At 37.9% G+C, this 21,756-nt stretch overlaps 1 protein-coding gene and 1 pseudogene across 1 annotated transcript; one reads left to right on the top strand and one right to left on the bottom strand.

Annotated features, from left to right (window-relative positions):
- Positions 1–425: 425 nt before the first annotated feature.
- Positions 426–1,351, bottom strand: LOC127192294 (olfactory receptor 497-like). Its single transcript, XM_051149619.1, is given in 2 exon segments — positions 426–1,144; positions 1,147–1,351. Coding segments are annotated over 2 exon segments (924 nt in total).
- Positions 1,352–11,066: 9,715 nt separating this feature from the next.
- LOC127192023 (olfactory receptor 497-like) lies at positions 11,067–12,003 on the top strand (annotated as a pseudogene).
- Positions 12,004–21,756: the final 9,753 nt, after the last annotated feature.

Raw genomic sequence — 21,756 nt, 5'->3', positions numbered from 1 at the left:
ATGACATTTCTCCTTAGCTGTGTTGTTTTGGACAATGGATATTTGTAAGAAAAGGAGAGTCAATTTTCTTTAAGAGTGTTGTCCCATCAGGCTAACCATGCATCAATAGATGCCTACACACCTAAGTGTATACAGACAGTCCAAGTTGAATTTGACAAAAAAGAGCATAGTGTTGGTTGTATAGGAGATGGAACTATAGTACTGAGAAGAGTTGAATAATATTTCCAAAAATACATTAAAAATATAAAAAGGAGAAATGCAATAAAATACAATAGTTATATATACTGAAAGAAATGGGTTAGGGCCAAAGGAGTAATGATGAGGCTAATAACCAAAGCTGAGATGATGGTCACACTGGCCTTGCATGATTACCATTATTTTATTAAGCTTCACCAAACAACTGATTACTCTATGCAAATGTTTGCTTATAATAATCTCTTCAGAGCACCCTTAATCTCCTTACTTCTGAGGCTGTAGATGAGGGGGTTTAACATGGGGATCACCACCATGTAGAACACAGACATGACCTTGTTCTGGTCAGTGGAGTAGCTTGACTTCGGCATCACATAAATGAAGGTGATAGTCCCATAGTAGAGAGTGACAGCAGTGAGGTGGGAGGTGCAGGTGGAAAAGGCTTTCTGACGGCCCTCAGTGGAGCGCATCTTCAAGATGGTGATGAGGATATAAACATAAGATATGACTATGACAAAGAGTGTGGTAATAGTGATTGAGCCAGCAGAAAGTGAGATAACAACTCCAGAGACACTGACATCAGAACAGGAGAGTTCTATTAAAGGAACAAAATCACAGAAAAAGTGATTGATTCTATTAGGTCCACAAAAGAGAAAGGAGAAAAAGGAAACTGCAATGATGGAAGCATTAAGAAAACCCCCTATGTAAGATCCTACAGCCAACTGGATACAGACCTGTGTGGACATTTTGGTGGAATAAACCAGTGGGTTGCAGATTGCCATGAAGCGATCATAAGCCATGGCCGCCAGAAGGAAACATTCAACTGACCCAAAGAAATCAGCCAAACTGAGCTGGATGCCACATCCAAAGTAAGAGATGGTATTTCTCTCCACTAGGAAGTTGACAAGCATATTGGGTGTGACAGAAGAAGAAATGCCTGTGTCACAGAAGCCAAGTGGCTGAGAAAAAAGTACATGGGGTGATGGAGCTGGGAAGAGACTCTGATGAGAAGGATGGTGATGAGGTTCCCAGACACAGTCACCAGGTAGATGCACAGGATGATGGTGAAGAAGAGAACTCTAAGCACTGGGTCATCTGTTAAGCCCAATAAAATGAACTCTGCCACTACAGTGTGGTTCCCATCCTTCAAGAAAGCCATGGGACACTGTAGCTGCTGCCAGATAAAGGCTGTGATGGAGAGAGAACAGGAAAAATTTATAAATAGTTCAATTTCCTTAATATAATACAGACATGGTGAGCCTTATAAGCGAATATATTATCCAAAATTATTTCAACATGGATGTCTTACTCAGGGTTTTCATTATTTATACATTTATGTACAATAAGTTCTTCAAGATATTTAATCAGAAATGCAAGAAATGTGCCACAAATAATAAATAACTTTTATTATCAACAAAACATATGTACTTGTCATTAATTTCAAATATGTAAAAATCATTAGACTTAAGCTGGTAAGTTAGGTTGGCAGGTAAAGTTTCTTGCCACCAAGCCTGAGACCTAACAGGCATTGTTTGACTCCTGGAACTCACAGGGTAGGATGCATGTTGTCCTTTGACAGTCACATCTATGCTATTTTACTTGCACCATCGCTTCACACAAAGAAATCATAAATGAATAAAAAAATAATATGACTCCTTACAAAATATCAATGACAAAGTATTAAAATGTAACATCATAGAATTATGCTATGAGTACTTAAATCATTGCTAAATTTAGTGAATGCTTACTAAATCACCAGCACAGGGTTTTAAAAAATTCTATTTATTTATGTTTTTATTTCCATGAACTATCAATTAATTCCTTTTTCCATGATAATGTTTCTCTGTGTAGTTCTGGCTGTGTTGCTATGTAGACCAGGCTGGCCTTGAACTCACCGAGATCTTCCTGTCTCTGCTTCCCAAGTGCTGGGATTAAATGTGTATGCCACTGCCAACTAGCTTGCAATTAGTTCTTTTATACTTCCCATGTAACAGCAGAAAAACACCTTTCACATATATAAAGTAACACATTGTGGAATTCAAAGATTGCTCTGGGGTAAGAGCACTGGCTACACTTGCAGAGGACCTGGGTTTGATTCCCAGCACCCACATTCTTTATCACAGAAGTCTGTTTTTACAGTTATTTGGACCCAGTGCCCTCTCCTGCTCCTTCAGGCATATGTACAGTATGTACACCAGGCAACATTCATACACATTAAATAAAATAATAAATCTTTGGAAAGAATATTAGATATGAAAACCAAACAGGTTGAACTCAGTCAATTACTGTCAGTAACCACATTATAAATAAACATTGACAGTGTTGTTCAAAGTATACACAAATCAAGGAAAGACTACATTTAAGCTTCCCATGGTTACCACATAAAATTGAGCTAGAAATGATCATAATGAGTGAGTTAACCCAGAAGCAGAAAGAATCAAATGGTATATACTCACTTATATCTGCATACTAGCCCAAGGGGCATGTCCCACGAAAGCCTTCACTTACCAGGAAACTGGGACAGAGGGGAGGGCATCCTATTGGGACTCTAAATGAGAGACGCATGGGAGAATAGCAAAATAAAAGGATCCAGAGGGTCCTAGAAATCTACAAGTAGAACAATATGATAGGCAGATTTGGGCCCAGGGGTCCCGCTCAAACTAAGGCACCAGCCAAGGACAATACAGGAGGTAAACTTTAAACCCCTACCCAGATCTAGCCAATGGACAGAACATTCTCCACAGTTGAGTGGAGAGTGTGATATGACTTTCTCATGTACTCTGGTGCCTCACATTTGACCATGTCCCCTGGAGGGGGAGACCTGGTGGCACTCAGAGGAAGGACAGCAGGTTGCCAAGAAGAGACTTGATACCCTATGAGCATATACAGGGGGAGGTAATCCCCCTCAGGAACAGTCATAGGGAAGGGGAATAATGGGAAAATGGGGGGGGGGGGGAGGAATGGAGGATACAAGGGATGGGATAAACATTGAGATGTAACAAGAATAAATTAATAAAAAATAAAATAAAATAAATAAAAATAAAAATAAAAAAGAAGAAATGCTAGAAATATATTATAAATAATATGTACCTATTATTTACATTTATAATAAAACATAATTGATGTTACATCCTTAGATTTGAAATTATGAGATTTTGCCTGATGATATGGCTTTTCAGGTAAAGGTTCTTTCCACCAAGCCTGACACCTGAAAGCCAGAGTTGGAAAGCTCGAACCCAGATGATGGGAAGAGAGCACCAACTCCTGAATGTTGGTTGGGTTGTCTTTTACATCCACACACACGGTATTTTCCCTGCACCATTCTATTCACACAAATAAACAAAAAAAATATACAATAATATGAGTCTTAATAACACTGTATTTATTATAAATGCAACAAAGGATTAAAATCTAAGAGCATATTATCATTTAAGGAAGACTTAAGTCTATGTTAACTTTTATTGAATGCTTACTAAATCACCAGCACGGGATTGAAAAGTTATGTTTTTATTTTTATGTTTACAACACATTAATGTATTTTATAATATCCACTTTACAGTAGAAAATATTTTCTAGTTTAATAACGTGTGTGTGTGTGTGTGTGTGTGTGTGTGTGTGTGTGTGTGTGTGGTGTACTTGGAGAGAACCCAGGTTTGATCTATGTCTCCAGTTATTGGAACCCAGTGACCTCTTCTGGTGTTTACAGGCACCAGGCATATATATGGTGCACTAATATATACATATGCATGCAAAACTCATACACAAAAATAAAAACAAAATTTTAAAAAGAGAATCAAAAACATGATGTAAGTTGGATTCAGTCTATTCCTTTTAATAACCACACTATACATGAAGAGTGGCCATGCAGTTGAGGGCACATACAAATTAATGACAGACATCAGGGTAGTATTTCAGTTTTCTGATGGCTAATACACAGAGAGATGCTTTGTTGGTGATGCTGGTCATATAATCTATCATTTCTGTAAGAAAGGTCATGTCTTCATCACTTTTATAAAGCTGATAAATTTTATTTTCAGAATTGGGAAGAAATACAATAGAGATCACACTAAATTTACAAATAGAACTTCCTGTTGTAGGCTCATTAAATATTGTAAATGGTTATAAATGCATCACTGTCTTTAAATTAATTTGAAATACCAATTTTCTCATCATGTACAGTATGAATAATGTTACCACATTATTATCAATTTTCTATTAAAACACTATGAATTCTTTCCCAATGTCACAGCATGTTTTTTTTAACTGGAGTGTGATGTGATAAATCCACATGATTTTCAACAGAGAGCACTGCTCGATAAATATCAAACTAAGAAGTTAAGAAGTCCAAAAAGGGGCAGATTGGTTCTCTTTTCTCACATCCTATATTTACATTTTTATTTGTCCACTGTGATGCCTGTGATGTTGGTAAAATGAGTCCACCAGCAAAGCAGGTCTCCGTACATAGTATGCCAGCAAAGCAGGTCTCTGCACATAGTATGCCAGCAAAGCAGGTCTCTGCACATAGTATTTCCTGACAGTAAGGTACCAAAGCATTTCAAAGCTATTGAACTTAGTAGTCTTCTGGTGAATGCTACATATGTACACCAGATGGTCATGTTGTTTTCTGGTCTTACAGGTGGATGGTTAAATAAGGATTTTTTTTTTAAAACTTCAGTGTAGATGAGGTGAGTGGAGAGAGAATAAACTGTAATCAGGATGTAGTGTATAAAAGAAAAAAATCTATTTTCAATAAAAAAGAGGAAACTTAGTTTTATACCAATCATCTTGAATACTTCGCCTATGTAACTATAAAGTCATTCCATATAGTTCATTTTACTTCAGCTACATATTTGCCCAACTCCATCTAATTTCATTCTATACCATGTCCATTAATATAATGCATTTTCTTTTTTTTATTATTAATTTATTCTTGTTACATCTCAATGGTTATCCCATCCCTTGCGTCCTCCCATTCTTCCCTCCCTCCCCTTTTCCCCTTATTCCCCTCCCTTATGACTGTTCCTGAGGGGGATTACCTCCCCCTGTATATGTTCATAGGGTATCAAGTCTCTTCTCAGTAACCTGCAAAGTATCTCTATTTACCGCCAACGTCAAAATTTTACATCTTTTAAAAAAAATTTATTTCTTATAATTTATTCACATTATATGCAATTGTAATGCTCCCTCATCCCTCCTGTCCCCACCTACCCTCCTCCTTGCCCTTATCACCTTCCCCAATGTCCTTTTAGAGGAGGAACCCTCCTCTCCTACAATCTGACCCCAGCCTATCAGGTATCATTAGGAGTGCTTGTATCCTCGTTCTTTGTGGCCTGGAAAGGCTACTCAACCAGGAGGAAATGATCAAACAGTGGGCAAGAGTCCATGTCAAGGATAGTCCCTGCTCCCCTCATTAGGAAAAACAAAAACCCAGATTAATAAGAGTTCTGTACAAGAAAATATCTTCCAGAGGAATCTCCATCCCTGATCTCAACATATACTATAAAACAACAGTGACTTTTTTTTTTGAACTGCATGATACTGGCACAGAAACAGACTGATGGATCAATGAAATTGAATCAAAGAGCCAGAAATAAACCCACATACCTACACACTTGATATTTTACAAAGAAGCTAAAACCATACGATGGAAAAAAGATAGCAACTTCAACAAATTGTGCTGGTCTAAATTGATGTCTACATATAGAAAAATGCAAATAGATCCATATATATGACCCTGCACAGAGCTAAAGTCCAAGTGGATTAAAATCTTACCTCTTTAAATAAGAATTCATTCCAAAATAAGACGTTGAAAGTTATTGTGATTTTATAGTTGCAAAGCTGTCTTCTCTGTTATTGTTCATCAGTGAGGATAAGTCCCTGCTGAGGCTCTGGATTCCAGTGTGAATTCAAGTCACCAGGGAGTACTGAGCAGTTCATTTCACACAAACACAATTAATTTTCAAGGAGTCTGCTAATCTCAAGTAATATCTTGTTTTCCTCTCTATTTGAGTACTGTTGCACTTTCACTTGGTAATAATGTGAGGTAGTGATAACAAATTATCTTCCTGCAAGTTGATATTTGATTCAGGTTAATTCATGATCAAAGATATTAAATCAGTTATAAAAACGGACTAATTTGGTTTCTTTAATTCATGTACTCCAATTTTTTTAGTATTTTAGTGGTTGGTGTATCTTACGTCTAGTAACAACTATTAGAGGCATTGGAGAATATAGGGAGGGAGGGATGAGATGCAAAGCTGAACAGTTATTTGAGATACACACAAGAGTATAAAATATAATTGTTACCTAGAAAATAGTGTGTAGAAAGTGGTATGGATGTTCTCCAGTAATAACTAACATTTCATAATTCGTACCTCAATAAGTGACAGCTGGTATTAGCTTACATTACTGACTATGATTAGGTTTCTCCACCAGATATGGGGAAATATTTCTTTCATTCATATCTTTCAGAAATATGTGCTGAACATTTGTTGTATTCTAGGAACTAGAATGACCTCTTCTAGCCTTGTTAACGCCCTCTTATCCTATTGGTTTAAGAGCATTAGAAGATCAAAGTCTTCCTAAGGTAAATAGTGTGAGCTTCCTGTTCATTGGAATGTTTGTTGGGGCTCCTGAGAGGAGTGCTCTCCTCTCTCCAGGAACCAAACTTCTAGGCAAGCAGATAATGAGATCACAGGAGCAGGAAGCAAAATTTTTCTAGTGACTCACTAGAGGTGATAATGAGCAGAAGTATGGATCTCTTCCTTTTTCTACACCTTGATTTCTGGACCCATAGATCCTATGTAAGAAAACCTACCATATATATTGAGTGCTGATTCAAAGCATATGATTTTTCTTTAAAATTCTGTCCCAGACTTCTATGGTGCTGCCACCAAATGGGTGTAGTACCTGTCTTCTAAGGGCCATTCTATGTTTCTATCGGTCCAGCTGCTTCTGTATTGTGGGAAACATGGAAATAGAGATAGATAGATAGATAGATAGATAGATAGATAGATAGATAGATAGATAGATAATAGATGATCTAAATGGAATCAGCAAATAATGGGAGTGAGACAGAGTCCTAACTGGCTTTCTTGTCACCAAAGCTTCTGGTACTGGAAATAGGTTAAATCTAATTAAGTTGTTAGATGAAGGACCCTAATGGTAATTTCCAAATAACCCAAATCTATAGTCCACAAACTGACAAAAGCCACATTGCTGAAGACAACACATTCACAACTCATTGAATAGGAAAACATTGAGCCAGTGCCTATATAGAACTTTTATTCCCATGTTCCAGAATTTGTAGTAAAGTAAGGTACTCTAGGTGCTCTCAAGAAGAAAATGTAAACACCAAGCTAGACAAAAAATCTTCATCTACAGGGGTGTAGCACCTGAAAATATGCTAGACCAATGTTGACACAAAGCTTACAGGAGTAACAACGGACTTAAGGCCCACTCCATGATAAGGAACCCATACTCAATACTGCTCAGGGTGACAAAGAAGCTGAGACTAGATTGCTCAGGGACCTAGGGTAAAACCAAATAATATTGGACTTAAAACAAGAAAGAAAATGTGATAAAATGACTCCTAATGATATTCTGCTTTACTCATAGATCAGTGCCTTGTTCAGGTGTCGTAAGAGAAGCTTCCTCCTGAAGCAGGTGGAAGCAAATATAGACACCCACAGGCAGACATTATGCAGAAGTAAGAGAACTTGGAACACTCAGCTATAAGTAGGATGTCTCCATCAAATTTATCTCTTCAGAATCCTCTTCAGAACCTCGCTTCATAAGAAATAAAGGCCCAGATATAAGTGAGTGTATACCATGTATTGACCACGTCCCCTGGATGAGGAGGCCTGGTGGCACTCAGAGGAAGATAGCAGGGTACCAAGAAGAGACTTGATACCCTATGAGCATATATAGGGGGAGGAGGTCCCCCTCAGTCACAGTCATAGGGGAGGGGAGTAAGGGGGAAATGGGAGGGAGGGAAGAATGGGAGGATAGAAGGAAAGGGATAACAATCTAGCTGTAATATGAATAAATTAATAAAATATATTTTTAAAAAAGAAATTAAGACCCTTTGAATGCACAGAGACAGAAGAAGCACACAGAGGGGCTGCAGTGTCTGTGCTGGGTCCTCTTTTCTTACATTATGGCTTCCAGTTCAGAGCCTTTATGAAATTCCTCTTTGTGAGAATGACTGTTTCTCTGATTCTTGTGTCTTCTCTTGGGCTCTTTTCCATAGTTTGTCTTGTCCAACTCCAAAGAGGTAAGTTTTACATTATCTCATTATTTTTTCTTTTATTATATTTTTTAAAAAGGAGTGAATGTATGGATGAAAAGCTATCCACTAGGTTGTCTCCAGTAGAGTAACAGCATACAAACCACTTCAGGACAGGATTCATATTCAGGAGTAGCTGGGAAACATATAATGGACTCCACAGTCTCTTAGTTTGCTATTATTATTATTATTATTATTATTATTATTATTATTATTAGTTTTGTGTTTTGGTTGTTTTCCTTCTGGATGTAGTTTTATGCTGTTTTCTTCGTTTGGGTGGGTATATGTTGTTAAGTTCTGTTTTGTTTGGTTATTTTTGAGAAAGAACTTAAAATTGGGCATGTAGGGAGGGTGAGGAGAATTGGAAGGGCGTGGAGAGGGAAAGAATAGGACCAAAATATACTTAAAATTAAAAAATGTTTCAAGTAATAAAACTAAAGTAAAAATTTTGCATAGATTTAGAATACAATACAATCAATATACGTGCAAAAATGCAATGGGAAAAATATAATTAATAACACACAGTGGGAAAATTTTTATCACGTGCTTTGAATAACTACCAAATGTTATTTATTATATAAGAAACAAGAGAAAAATATCACTTGAGATGGAATGCCTCCTTGAAAAGTAGTTTTGTTTATGAAATGAACTGCTCAGTACTTACTGATAGTGATATAATAATCCCCGATGATTTGAATTCACACTGGACTCCAGAGCCTCAGCAGGGACAATGACAATTGAGACAGCTTGGCAGCTATAAAATTGTAATGACTTTAAACTTCTTTTTTTTATTATTATTAATTTATTCTTGTTACATCTCAATGTTTATCCCATCCCTTGTATCCTCCCATTCCTTCCCCCCCCCCATTTTCCCATTATTCCCCTCCCCTATGACTGTTCCTGAGGGGGATTACCTCCCCCTGTATATGCTCATAGGGTATCAAGTCTAAACTTCTTACTTCATGATAAATTCTTGTTTGAAGAGGTAGGTTGTGAGATTTGTGGGTCAATCTGGCTTACTGATTTGAGCTTTATCATTTGAGACTAGGCCAGCCTGGTCTACAAAGTGAGTCCAGGACAGTCAAGTCTACACAGAGAAACCCTGTCTCAAAAAACCAAAAAAAATAAAATAAAATAATGCATATAAATGGACACAGAAGTCAGATAAAATAAAGGCAATAAACTAGACCAAAAACTAGCTGAATTAACTTCTATTTTCATATTCAAACTCCTGCGGATAATCAGGTGACCTCAATTGTTAAAGGTTTATTATTTATCTAGACACTACAAATCCAGAACCCAGCATGATCTCTAACAGTATAGAAACTTTCAACTCAGGCAAGTGAGGTCAATATTCCTTGAAATGATTTGATGGCATACTGTTGGTAGTGCCTTGTGGAAATGCTTGCTTTGATTATTGGCTGAATGTTCTACCATCATAAGCATCGGTTATTTTAGAAAAACAGAAGGCATAATATTAAAATTCTTGAGGTAAGAGTGCATGTAGCCCTTAGATGGATGAGCCTGGGTAAACTTCTTAGCTTTTAGGTTAAATATTTACTCACAATTTTACTGTGTTGGAAACTATATAATTTCATTCCATCACATTCTGGTCAGAAATCACAGATTTTTTTTCTATTTTTCCAAGTTTTAATAAGCAAATTTATATTGATGTGGCCTTGCTTCACTAACAGGCTGTGTACTGCAGAAACTCATCTTTTGTGTATTAACCACATAGCTGCAGAACTACCCTGCTGTATGTCCCAAATGTGTATGTGCTCTGAATTTCACTGACTCTTTCATAAATAGTATTTACTTAAAAGTGAGATAAACTTTAATGGGCTGGGGGGGTCACATCCTCATTCTAGACTTATATAGTCTTAATACATTTACCAACAATAAAACTAAATATGCTCAAAGAAATAAAAATAATAAAAATGTTTAATACTACCTCATGGAAACAAAAGAAATGTCCTGGTGCTTAATGTGTATTCAGCAAAGGTTACCCATTATTTAAGTTTTCTTCACACTATTCTGTGGTTTCATATTTTAACTTTTGTGATATTTAAAATTTCTGACATTTATATAAGCATTACCCTTTTAACCTTAGATATAAAACTACATTGGTATATTTTATGATATTTATATACTTTTTTGCTTTTTTTAATTTATTCTTATTACATCTCAATGGTTATCCCATCCCTTGTAACCTCCCGTTCTTCCCTCCCTCCCATTTTCCCCTTACTCCCCTCCCCTATGACTGTGCCTGAGGGGGACTTTCTCCCCCTTTATATGCTCATAGGGTACTTGATATTTATATACTTAAGAAATAAAAGATATTACGTGATGAAATTTTCTGGAATTTGTGTTTAAAATTCTAAGTCACATTAATTAAGCATAAATGTATGCACACCAAGAATTCCAACAAAACATTGTCAGATGAAACTGTCAAATTCTCTTTGAATGATATATTTATTTTCTCATGTTTCAAAGATGACCTACTGTTTGGGTTAATGAAAATGATAGCATACATTTATAAATGATCTTCCTATAATGTTCCCATCACAGCCTTGATCTGGCAGCGACAATGCTGTCCCAGGGCTTTCCTGAATGAAAACCACACTGCAGTGACAAAGTTCATCTTATTGGGCTTAACAGATGACCCAGTGCTTAGAGTTCTCTTCTTCACCATCATCCTGTGCATCTACCTGGTGACTGTGTCTGGGAACCTCATCACCATCCTTCTCATCAGAGTCTCTTCCCAGCTCCATCACCCCATGTACTTTTTTCTCAGCCACTTGGCTTCTGTTGACACAGGCATTTCTTCTTCTGTCACACCCAATATGCTTGTCAACTTCCTAGTGGAGAGAAATACCATCTCTTACTTTGGATGTGGCATCCAGCTCAGTTTGGCTGATTTCTTTGGGTCAGTTGAATGTTTCCTTCTGGCGGCCATGGCTTATGATCGCTTCATGGCAATCTGCAACCCACTGGTTTATTCCACCAAAATGTCCACACAGGTCTGTATCCAGTTGGCTGTAGGATCTTACATAGGGGGTTTTCTTAATGCTTCCATCATTGCAGTTTCCTTTTTCTCCTTTCTCTTTTGTGGACCTAATAGAATCAATCACTTTTTCTGTGATTTTGTTCCTTTAATAGAACTCTCCTGTTCTGATGTCAGTGTCTCTGGAGTTGTTATCTCACTTTCTGCTGGCTCAATCACTATTACCACACTCTTTGTCATAGTCATATCTTATGTTTATATCCTCATCACCATCTTGAAGATGCGCTCCACTGAGGGCCGTCAGAAAGCCTTTTCCACCTGCACCTCCCACCTCACTGCTGTCACTCTCTACTATGGGACTATCACCTTCATTTATGTGATGTCGAAGTCAAGCTACTCCACTGACCAGAACAAGGTCATGTCTGTGTTCTACATGGTGGTGATCCCCATGTTAAACCCCCTCATCTCCAGAATAAAGCAAAAAAACAGGCAAACAAGCCTTGTAGCCAAAGTAGGTTAGGGAAGCTCAGTCCTTGACCTGGGATGTAATACAGCCAAAAAATAAATGAAATACCAAGACTAATTGAGTAAATTATTAAACAAGCCTCAATTATCCTTGTCAAACACAGAGAAAAATTATTAATTTAATGACTTGAAGCCCAGGATCCTAAACAGAGAATCCAGTGATACTGCATAAGAGAAACAAAGCCACTATGATTGAAATTTTGAAACTGGGTCCTTTTATCTTTACCTTTGGCTCCTTTTCAGTCACTCTCACTTGATGGCACTGCTTTGTTAGTTCACAAGGGAAGAGGATATACTCAGTCCTGATGTGACTTGGTGACCTGGGGTGGGTGGGTCTGAGGAATATGGGAGGATGTTAGGAAGAGCAGACTGGAAGTAGAGGAGGGAGGGGGGTATGGCAGGACTGTAAACTGAATAAATAAAAGAATTAATGAAAAATAAAATTGCCATTAACATACACAGTGCTATTATGTTCACTGAAAGGGTAATGGACAGCTGAAATGTATGTAGTAACAGAAAATGAAAAATAAAATCTTTCAGGGTTTCATAACTGAAAAATTCTTGATTTCAGCACTCTCAGCAGTCATTTGTTTTTAGATTGCACTTCTTGTGGCAGTACGTGCAGAAATCACCCTTGCTAAGACCCCTATGACTATGCAGAGAAGTCCCCTTGCTAAGACCCCTGTGACTCTCTAAATGAAAGATGTATTAAAATGTTAGGTGCTTTTTCAATATCCATGCAAGAGTTCTTTAGACTTTTAGGAATCACTGTACGGAGATCCAATACTAAGTGCACATGGTTTCTGAACAGTAGAACAACAGTGAGAGCAGAGTGACTAACAGGCTGTGCTGTGGACCCCAAAACCCCAACATCTTCATTTCCCAGGTAAGATGGGTACCCATGATGAAGGAAACTCAGAGGTCCAACCTCAGGTCATATGGCTAAACCTGAGGGAAAGTTTCCCACACTCCTGCTGGTGCTGCCTCAGCCTCAGGCCACACACCCACTCCCACTGTCTGTGGATACCTTGGGGTACCACGGCACAAAAGCCTCAAACCAAAATACAGATACCTTCTGGGTACTAGCAGCACCAACCTAGACCATCCTGTAAAGTGGATACTGCCTTCCTGGTATTGGAGGCTCATAGTCGCAGCTGCCAACATGGAAACATTCTGGGTACCTGTGGCTTGAGGTTCCAACTTTGCACTGTCCCCTGGAGTGAATATCTTTTAGGTACAGGAGGCCTGTAGCTGCAAGCACAGAGGCCCACTCTCACTATCCCAGGCATGCAGATTCAATCACAAAAACAACCCCAGCCACTGCTCCAAAGCTCAACCCACACTCTGAGCTCACAGGTACTCCAAAATGGTTGTGTCCAGTAATCACAGTGTCTAGTGTCTGAGCACAGTGTCTTGGAAACAGGACCTCATTAACCTTGAGCAAGAAAGATAGTAGCGATTGTGTTCTTATTGCCATGGGAGCTAGGGAGAGAGGGATCACAATAGATCCTACTGACCTTACTACATAAAGTCTTGCTCATCCGCATTAAAGAAAATCTTGATCAGAAAAAAAAAAAAAAGAAAGATAGTAGCAGGGCAGCTGACTCTGGGACTTCCCTTGGCAAGAGGAAGGTCCTTGGGTTCCTATGCTACCCATCTGTTCTCTAGAATCATACGTTTGACGAGAGTCACAGGCAAGTCCCTGAGAACTATCCACTGGTTCAAGACCATTCCCACCCACCTTGGGAGGGCACCAGCAGGAACATTCAGCTTCCTAAGTAGGGCTCTTTCCACACCCCCAGAACTACAATGGGCAGCAGGATCTACTAGCCATTTCCATAGACAACCAGATGGCTAAAGGCCAACATAAAAACACAATGAAGAAAACCCAGAGCAATATGTCATCTTCATAACCCAGTTATCCCATGGAAAGCAGCTCTGGATCCCCTAACACAACTGAAAGACAATAGAATGACATTAAAACTATGCTTATGAAGATGATAACAGAGGAAACATATAAAAGCCTTAAATAAATACAAGAAGGTACAGCAAGGCCTTTAAGAGGAAATAAATAAATCACTAAAAGAATTATAGGGAAATACAAACAAATGGGTGAAGGAATTGAAAAAAATCACTTAAAGAAATGGATGGTGGAATCAGGAGGCTAAAAGGGAGGGGGTTACAATCAGGATGCAAAGTGAGCAAACTAAAAATTAAAAAAAAAAAAAAAAGAATTGGAAGAAAACGCAAACAAACAGATGAAGGAATCAATAAAGTTGATTCGAGATCTGAAAATGGAAATAGAAACAATAAGGAAAGCACAAATAGGAAATCCTGGAGAGAGAACTTAGAGAAGAAAACCAGAACTACAGAGATATGCGTTATCCACAGAACACAAGGGATGGAGGAAAGAATCTAAGGTGTAGAAGACACAGTAGAAGAAATCAATGCATACATCAAAGAAATGTTAACGCTAAAAATTTCCCAATATAAAACATCTAAGAAATCAAGGACACCATGGAAAGATGAAACCTAAGAATAATAGGAACCAAAGAAAGAGAAGATTCCTGTCTCCAAGGCCCAGAAAATATTTTCAACAAAATCATAGAAAAATATTTCCCTAATCTTAAGAAAGAAGTGCCTATAAGCATACAAGAGGCATGCAGAATACCAAATAACTAGACCAGAAAAGAAAATTCTCCAGCCACATAATAATCAAAACACTAAATGTACAGAACAAAAAATAATAATAAATTAAAAGCTGTAAGAGAAAAAGGCCAAGTAGCATATAATGACAAACCCATCAGAATCACGCTGGACTTCTCAGCAGATATCATAAAAGCCAGAAGGGGCTGAGAAGACTTTTTACAACCCCTAAGAGACCACAGATGCTAGTCCAGATTACTATACCCATCAAAACTCTCAATCAGCACACATGGAGAAAACAAGACGTTCAAACAGGCAAATGGTCTGAGAAAGAAATTAAAGAAAACAATACTTTTCACAATTGCCATACAATCGTAAAATATCTTGGTGTAACTCTAACCACGCAAGTGCAAGGCTTGTATGAAAAACTTCAAGTCTCTGAAGAAAAAAAAAATGAAGACACTATGAGAAAATGGAAAGAGCGTTAATGCCCGGCTGCTGCTCTGTGAAGGTACAGGGTAAAGTCTCTGGGGATAGGATGCGGATTCCCTTCCAGTTTGCTTCATCTCTTGGGTCTCCAAAGCTAATGGCTCGGGCAACTGATAAAGACTGAAAGAAGAAAGAGGAAAGGGAGCCCAGTGTTCCTCCTCTAGAGACTGGCTGGAAAACTTAAACTGACCACAATTATCCTATAGCTGAGGCTATAAGAGCAGCTTCTAGCTAGAAACTGCAGGGATGTCCAAAAACTCTTTGATCTGTAGATAGGCCTCTTTTTGGAGATGTCCGGTAAGCTAATGTAAACTTACACCTGATTGCCCTAGAAGGCTGATGGTAAAGCTGTGAGTCTACTAGCTTATTTGGGAATCAACAGAGAAATGAGAAGCAAAAGAGAGAAATGGAAAGTAAGCCACTCACACACACATACACACATTCAAAAGATGAAGTCAGGCACCTTAACTTTAACTGAGGCTAAGCTTCCCAATTTCAGTACCATTTATTGTTGGTCACCGTGCTTGTACTTCAGAGAAAAGAGAATTACCTCATAGTCAAAACAGGGCAGTTAGTCACAAAAACAGATGAATTCTAAAATACAACAGGTTACATGTTTTAAACCTAAACATTTCTTTTCTTAATTAAATTAAACTTTTTAAATTAAATTTTTTACATATACATTTATATTATTACACGTACATACAATAAACTACCTATAGCAAGAAGAACCATGACACAATCAGGAGTTACATAAATGTTACATTCTCAGTGTTTTGGGTATTTGTTTTGAGCTGGTAGCTCCTTGTTACAAACTTGAATGCACAAGATTCATGGCGAAATATTCTTAGGGTGAGGCTGTGGAGATGCTGGGAACTAAAAACCCACTACTGGGATCCTCCTGCCCCCATCATCATATTCACCACTGTAAAGCTAAACATTTCTTATCTATGTATCCATTACATAAGTTCACAGTGAGTTCAGAGTGACAAAGGTTGACATGATCTCAAGGTTAACAGGGTCTAAATTTTACAAGAATTTATGACTTAACAATGAGGACTGACCTAACTATCTCTTAGTTAGCTATCTCTTAGTTCATAATGAGTTCAGGACAAAATTTTTATCTGTCTTTTATTCTAAGAAACAAGAGTAAATTTAAAATGACAGCATATGAGTCCACAAAGTGACAAGGTATAAGAGAACAGTTTGTATATTTAGACATTAAGGCTCGTACTTAGTTTAGACATTTCTAGGTAGTCCCATTATATCTTGGTTTCATGGGAAATTTAAACCAACTTGCCTATATTTATGGTGAATACCAGGATTCATGGTGCCATCTGGAGTGAAGGCTTACTTGAGGCAACAAATCTACTTCAAGGCTATTCCTAGTGAGGCATCTGGATGTCCACAAAGGTATTTACTGAAGTCATAAACTCCCTAAAATTGCTTTAGAAGATATAAAACAGTTTAACTTTTAAAACTATTTGAATCAAATCAGGAATTCCATAATCAGAGATTAATTTATCTGAACAACAAATAGCACATCCTCAACAAGATCCTGTAGGAAGTTTGTTCAATCAAAGGTGGTCAATACTCAGAAAGTAACAGTTCACACCAATGCCAGATGTTTTTTCTTTTTGGTTTTTCAAGACAAGGTTTCCCTCTGTAACTGTGGCTTTCCTGGACTTACTTTGTAGACCAGACTGGTCTTGAATGTAGCCTTGGCTATCCTGGATTTGCTTTGTAAACCAAGCTGGCCTTGGACTCGCAGACTTAGATCCACCTGCCTCTTCCTTCCTGGATGCTGGGATTAAAGGCATGCCCCACCATGCCTGGCTCTAATGCCAGATCTTAAAGAGATACGGCAGCGCACAATTGATAGGGTTGTCAGAGGTTGGAAGCAATTCAGGGGTGCAACACGGTACAGACCTTGCAAAATACTGGATCCATTCCAGAGATCTCTCATGCCTACTGAACTTCCCCAAATCAATGGCTCTTGACACTATGTTAGAGGCTGGAAGCAGTTCTGTGGGTGCATCATGGTATAGACCTTGCAAAATACCGGATCACCTCCTAGAAAGCCCACATGCCTAATAAGCTCCTTTAACAAGATGGCTCTTGGCAAAAGAGCTCCCATGCTCATGAATAGGTAGGATTAACATAGTAAAAATGACCATCTTCCCAAAAGCAATGTATAGATTCAATGGAATTCCCATCAAAATACCAACACAATTCTTTACAGACCATGAAAGTATAATTCTCACCTTCATATAAAAAACAGAATAGCTAAAACAATCTGGAACAATAAAAGATCTTCTGGAGGTATTTGCATACCTCATCTCCAGCTATCCTACAGAGCAACAGCAATACAAACTGCATGGTACCTGCGTAGGAACAGACTAGGGGATCGATGGAATCAAATGGGATACCCAGGAATAAACCCACACACCTATGCACACTTGATTTTTGACAAAGAAGCCAAAACCAAACAATGGAAAAAATAACATCTCCAACAAATGATGCTGGTCTAACTGTATGTCTACACGTAGAAGATGCAAATAGATCTATATTTATCACCCTGCACAAAACTAAAATCCAAGTGGATTAAAGACCTCAAGATAAAACCAAACACACTAAATCTGTTAGAAGAAAATTGGGGAAGAGCCTGGAACACATTGGCACAGGAGCCAACTTCCTAAACAGAACACCACTAGCCCAGGCTCTAAGATCATCAAATAATAAATGGGACCTCATGAAACTTAAAAGCTTCTGTAAACCAAAAGACACTGTCATTAAGACAAAATGACAGCCTACAGACTGCAAAAGTATCTTCACCAACCTGACATCTGACAAAGGACTAATATCCAAAATACATAAAGAACTCAAGAAATCAAACACCAACAAACCAAATAATCCAATTAAAAATGTGTTATAGAGCTAAACAGAGAATTCTCAGCAGTGGAATATTGAGTGGCCAAAAAACACTTAAAGAAATGCTTAGCATCCTTAGTCATGAGGGAAATGAAGCAAATCAAAACAACCCTGAGATTCCAACTTACACCCATCAGAATGGTTAAGATAAAAAGCTCAAGTGGCATCACATACTGGAGAGAATTTGGAGAAAGGAGCACTCCTCCATTGTTTTGTGAGTGCAAACTTACACTTTGGAACTCAATCTGATGTTTTCTCCAAAAATTGGGAATAGCTCTAATGCAAGAACCAGCTATACCACTCCTGGACATATGCATAAATTATGTTCTACTTTACAAGGACATTTGAAGGAGAGAAACCTGTTCTTTAGGATCCCAAGTGTGGGATCGGAATGGTCTAGTGAGAGAACAGGTGATTTTAATTCACTAGAAGAGCAACCACCTCCTGCAGGAGCTTAATTGCTGCCAACTGAAAAGATCCCGTGAACAGACTCTGGGAGGAGATATATAAATGAGCCCAGAGCTGGCGGTGGGGCAGATTGGAGACTTGAGATAGATTTGGCTGTTCATCGCTGCCCTTCAAGACGCTCCTAGAGAAAACCACTCAAGGGAAGGCTTCAGAGCTCCGGCTCCTGCTGAGGCTCTGGGGTCTTGTTACTCCAGGTTCCAGTGGAAGAAATCCTGCAGCTCCCAACCAGAGAATCGTTCCTTGGAACTGATATTCTTAAGGTTTTATTATTGTGTCCACTAATCTTCATTTCCTACTGTTTTTGGTTAATCGGGTTATAATTGACATAGGCTCAGTAACTAAGTTGTTAATAAATTACTCTGGTTAAGCTTAGTTAACAGGGGTTAAATGGTTTTGGTCTAGACAGATGTTTTGCATGATAAAGATGAGATATGATAGATATGGATTTACATTCAGAATTCTAGACACACCAAGGTAGGAAAGATATTTTGTTCAAGGTTTCCAAATACAAATAGCCAAAACACTATGAATGTAACATTTGTGTAACTATTGATTGTTTCATGGTACTCCTACCGTAGACAGTTTATTGTATATATGTGCAATAATATAAATGTATATGTAAAAAGAAAAATAATAAAAAACAAAAAAACACACACAAAAAAAAAGAAATTTGAGTCTACAGACATTTGTTCAACTATGTTCATAGCAGCTTTATTCATAATAGCCAGAATCTGTAAATAACCTAGATGTCTCTCAACCAAAGAATGGATACAGAAATTGTGCTACAATTACACAATGGACTACTACTCAGATATCAAGAACAAGGACATCATGAAATTAGCAAGCAAATGGGTGAAACTAGAAAAGATCATCCTGAGAGAGGTAACCCAGAGCCAGAAAGACATGCATGGTCTATACTCACTTATAAGTGGATATTAACAATACAATACAGAATAACCGTAGTACAATCCACAGACCTAAAGAAGACAAATAACAAGGAGGCTTCTAGGGAGGATGCTTAGTTCTCACACAGAAGGGCAACTAGAATAGATATCAGAAGTGCTTAAAGAGAGGGAACAGGGTGGGAGCCTACCATAGATGCCTTCTGAAAGACTCCATCCAGCTAGGGATCAAAGCAGATGCTCAGACTCACAGCTAAACTTCAGGCAGAGTGCAGGCAGTCTTATGGAAGAGTTGGGGCATAGAAGTACTGGAAACTGACCAGAGATCCACAGGAAAACCAATAGAGCCAGCAAATCTGGTCCCAGGGGAGCTTGCAGAGACTGATGTGCCAACCAAGGACCGTGTGTGGAGAGGACATATATCCCCTGCTCAGATGTAGTTGAAAGGCAGTTCAGTCTCCCTAAGGGTGCCCTAATATGAGAAGCAGGGGCTGTCTCTGACAGGAAGTCTCTTGCCTGCTTGTTGATCACTCCCCCTGGTGGGGTGACCTTACCAGGCCACAAAGGAAGAGGATGCAGGCAGTCCTGATGGAACATGACATGCTGGGGTCAGATGGTAGGAGAGCAGGGCTCCCCCTTTCTGAAGACTAGGAAAGGGGGACTTGGGGGAAGAGAAAGGGATGGTAGAATGAGGAAGAGACAAGGGAGGGGCCTACAGTCAGGATGTAAAGTGAATAAATTTTGAAAAAAGAAAAAGAAAAGGAATTACTGTACTTACAGAAGCAGACAATGTAAATAGATCTTGAGTAAAGGAAGTTTGAAAGTTGATTAGTGCTCAGTGGTCACCACTTACATCAAGGGGGCATCAAAGATAGAGTGATGACCCATAAAATTAAGATTAGCAGGAGTCAGACTGCATCTTCAAACTAAAGAACACTTTCTTCCATCCTCCATAACAAAATAAAATCAAAACCTTCAAGTAAGTTTAATTTTTTTACAGTTTTCTTTATAACAATATTTTATAATTTTTGTAAGAATTACATTTGTTTTAAATAACTGTTATTTGAAAATCAAATTTACATCTCCTTCATCCTCATATTCCTCAAGATACCTAATGAAATGTATTACATCAGTAACTACAAAATACTTACACAAATGAAAAGATATTGAATGAAAAAAGCCAATATTGTCTATTTTGATTAGTGGATACTAATTCAATTTCCACTAAAATGGAAAAACAACATTTAGCTGAGATAATTTGTTATCATATGTCTATAATAATTATCAAATGAAAGCGTATGAATTCTCACCAAAAAAATCAGATTGACTCCTTGAAAATGGTGTTCATTACCTGAGATAATGGTCCCTGGGGATTTGAATTCACATTTGAATCCCAAGATTCTTTGGAGACTTATTCTCAATTATAAACAATGATGGTAGGAGATAGCTAGGAGGCTATAAAGTCACGTTATAATTATCTTAACTTCTTACTTTAAAATGAATCCTAATTTCCAAAGGTGAGTGCCCTGACTTCCCTCTATCATAGATAGATACTTTGTTTTTTGAAAATTTATGTATGTATATAAATGTTTTTAAACATATGCTGTAGTTGAGAAACAAGTCAGTTGTAATAAAGAAAAAAATTAACCGAAACAACTTGTTTTTAAGTAAAATTCCTGTGAATAATCAAGCATAGAGCTTAGCTCTCAAAGCTTTATTATTTACCCAAACACTTAGCAAACTGGACATACACATGGTCTCTAGTGGCATGTGAGCCATAAGGCTCAAGGAAAAAACTGCTGACAAATTCAATAACTTTGACATAATTTGGTGGTTTCATGACAAACATCTTGTGAAAACACAAACTTTATTTAATGACTAGATGCCCTAACACCACAGGCTCCAAGAAACATGAACAAATACAGAAATACAGAGGTGAAAAAATTAAAAACGTGAGCGTCAGCCTGCTCCTATCTGGGTGAACCTGAGTAAACACTTCATTTACATTTAACCATGTAACTCTGTTGATAATCACGTTATTTCATTCCACTGTACTTCAGTTAGAAAACATCATTCTGCCAGGAGAGGATTTGGTGAGAGCACACACTAATATATTAGAAATAATCTATTTCCACAAACTGGTAGTACAAAGGACTTGATAAAACAATGCTTTATTTGGTACATCTTTAAAGTATTTAATAAATTTACAGTAGTAGGTCTTCACATTTATAGTTTTAGTGTGAGTTCTTTTTTATTTCTTCCCAGTCCTCATAATAAAAATTGCCTTATGGCAACCAGGTAGCTGATAGACT

This window comes from Acomys russatus, chromosome 7 (genome assembly GCF_903995435.1).
Source record: "Acomys russatus chromosome 7, mAcoRus1.1, whole genome shotgun sequence".
Classification (NCBI taxonomy): Eukaryota; Metazoa; Chordata; class Mammalia; order Rodentia; family Muridae; genus Acomys; species Acomys russatus.
Note: the sequence above shows the minus strand (reverse complement) of the source record. Positions and strands in the feature narration are given on the sequence as shown.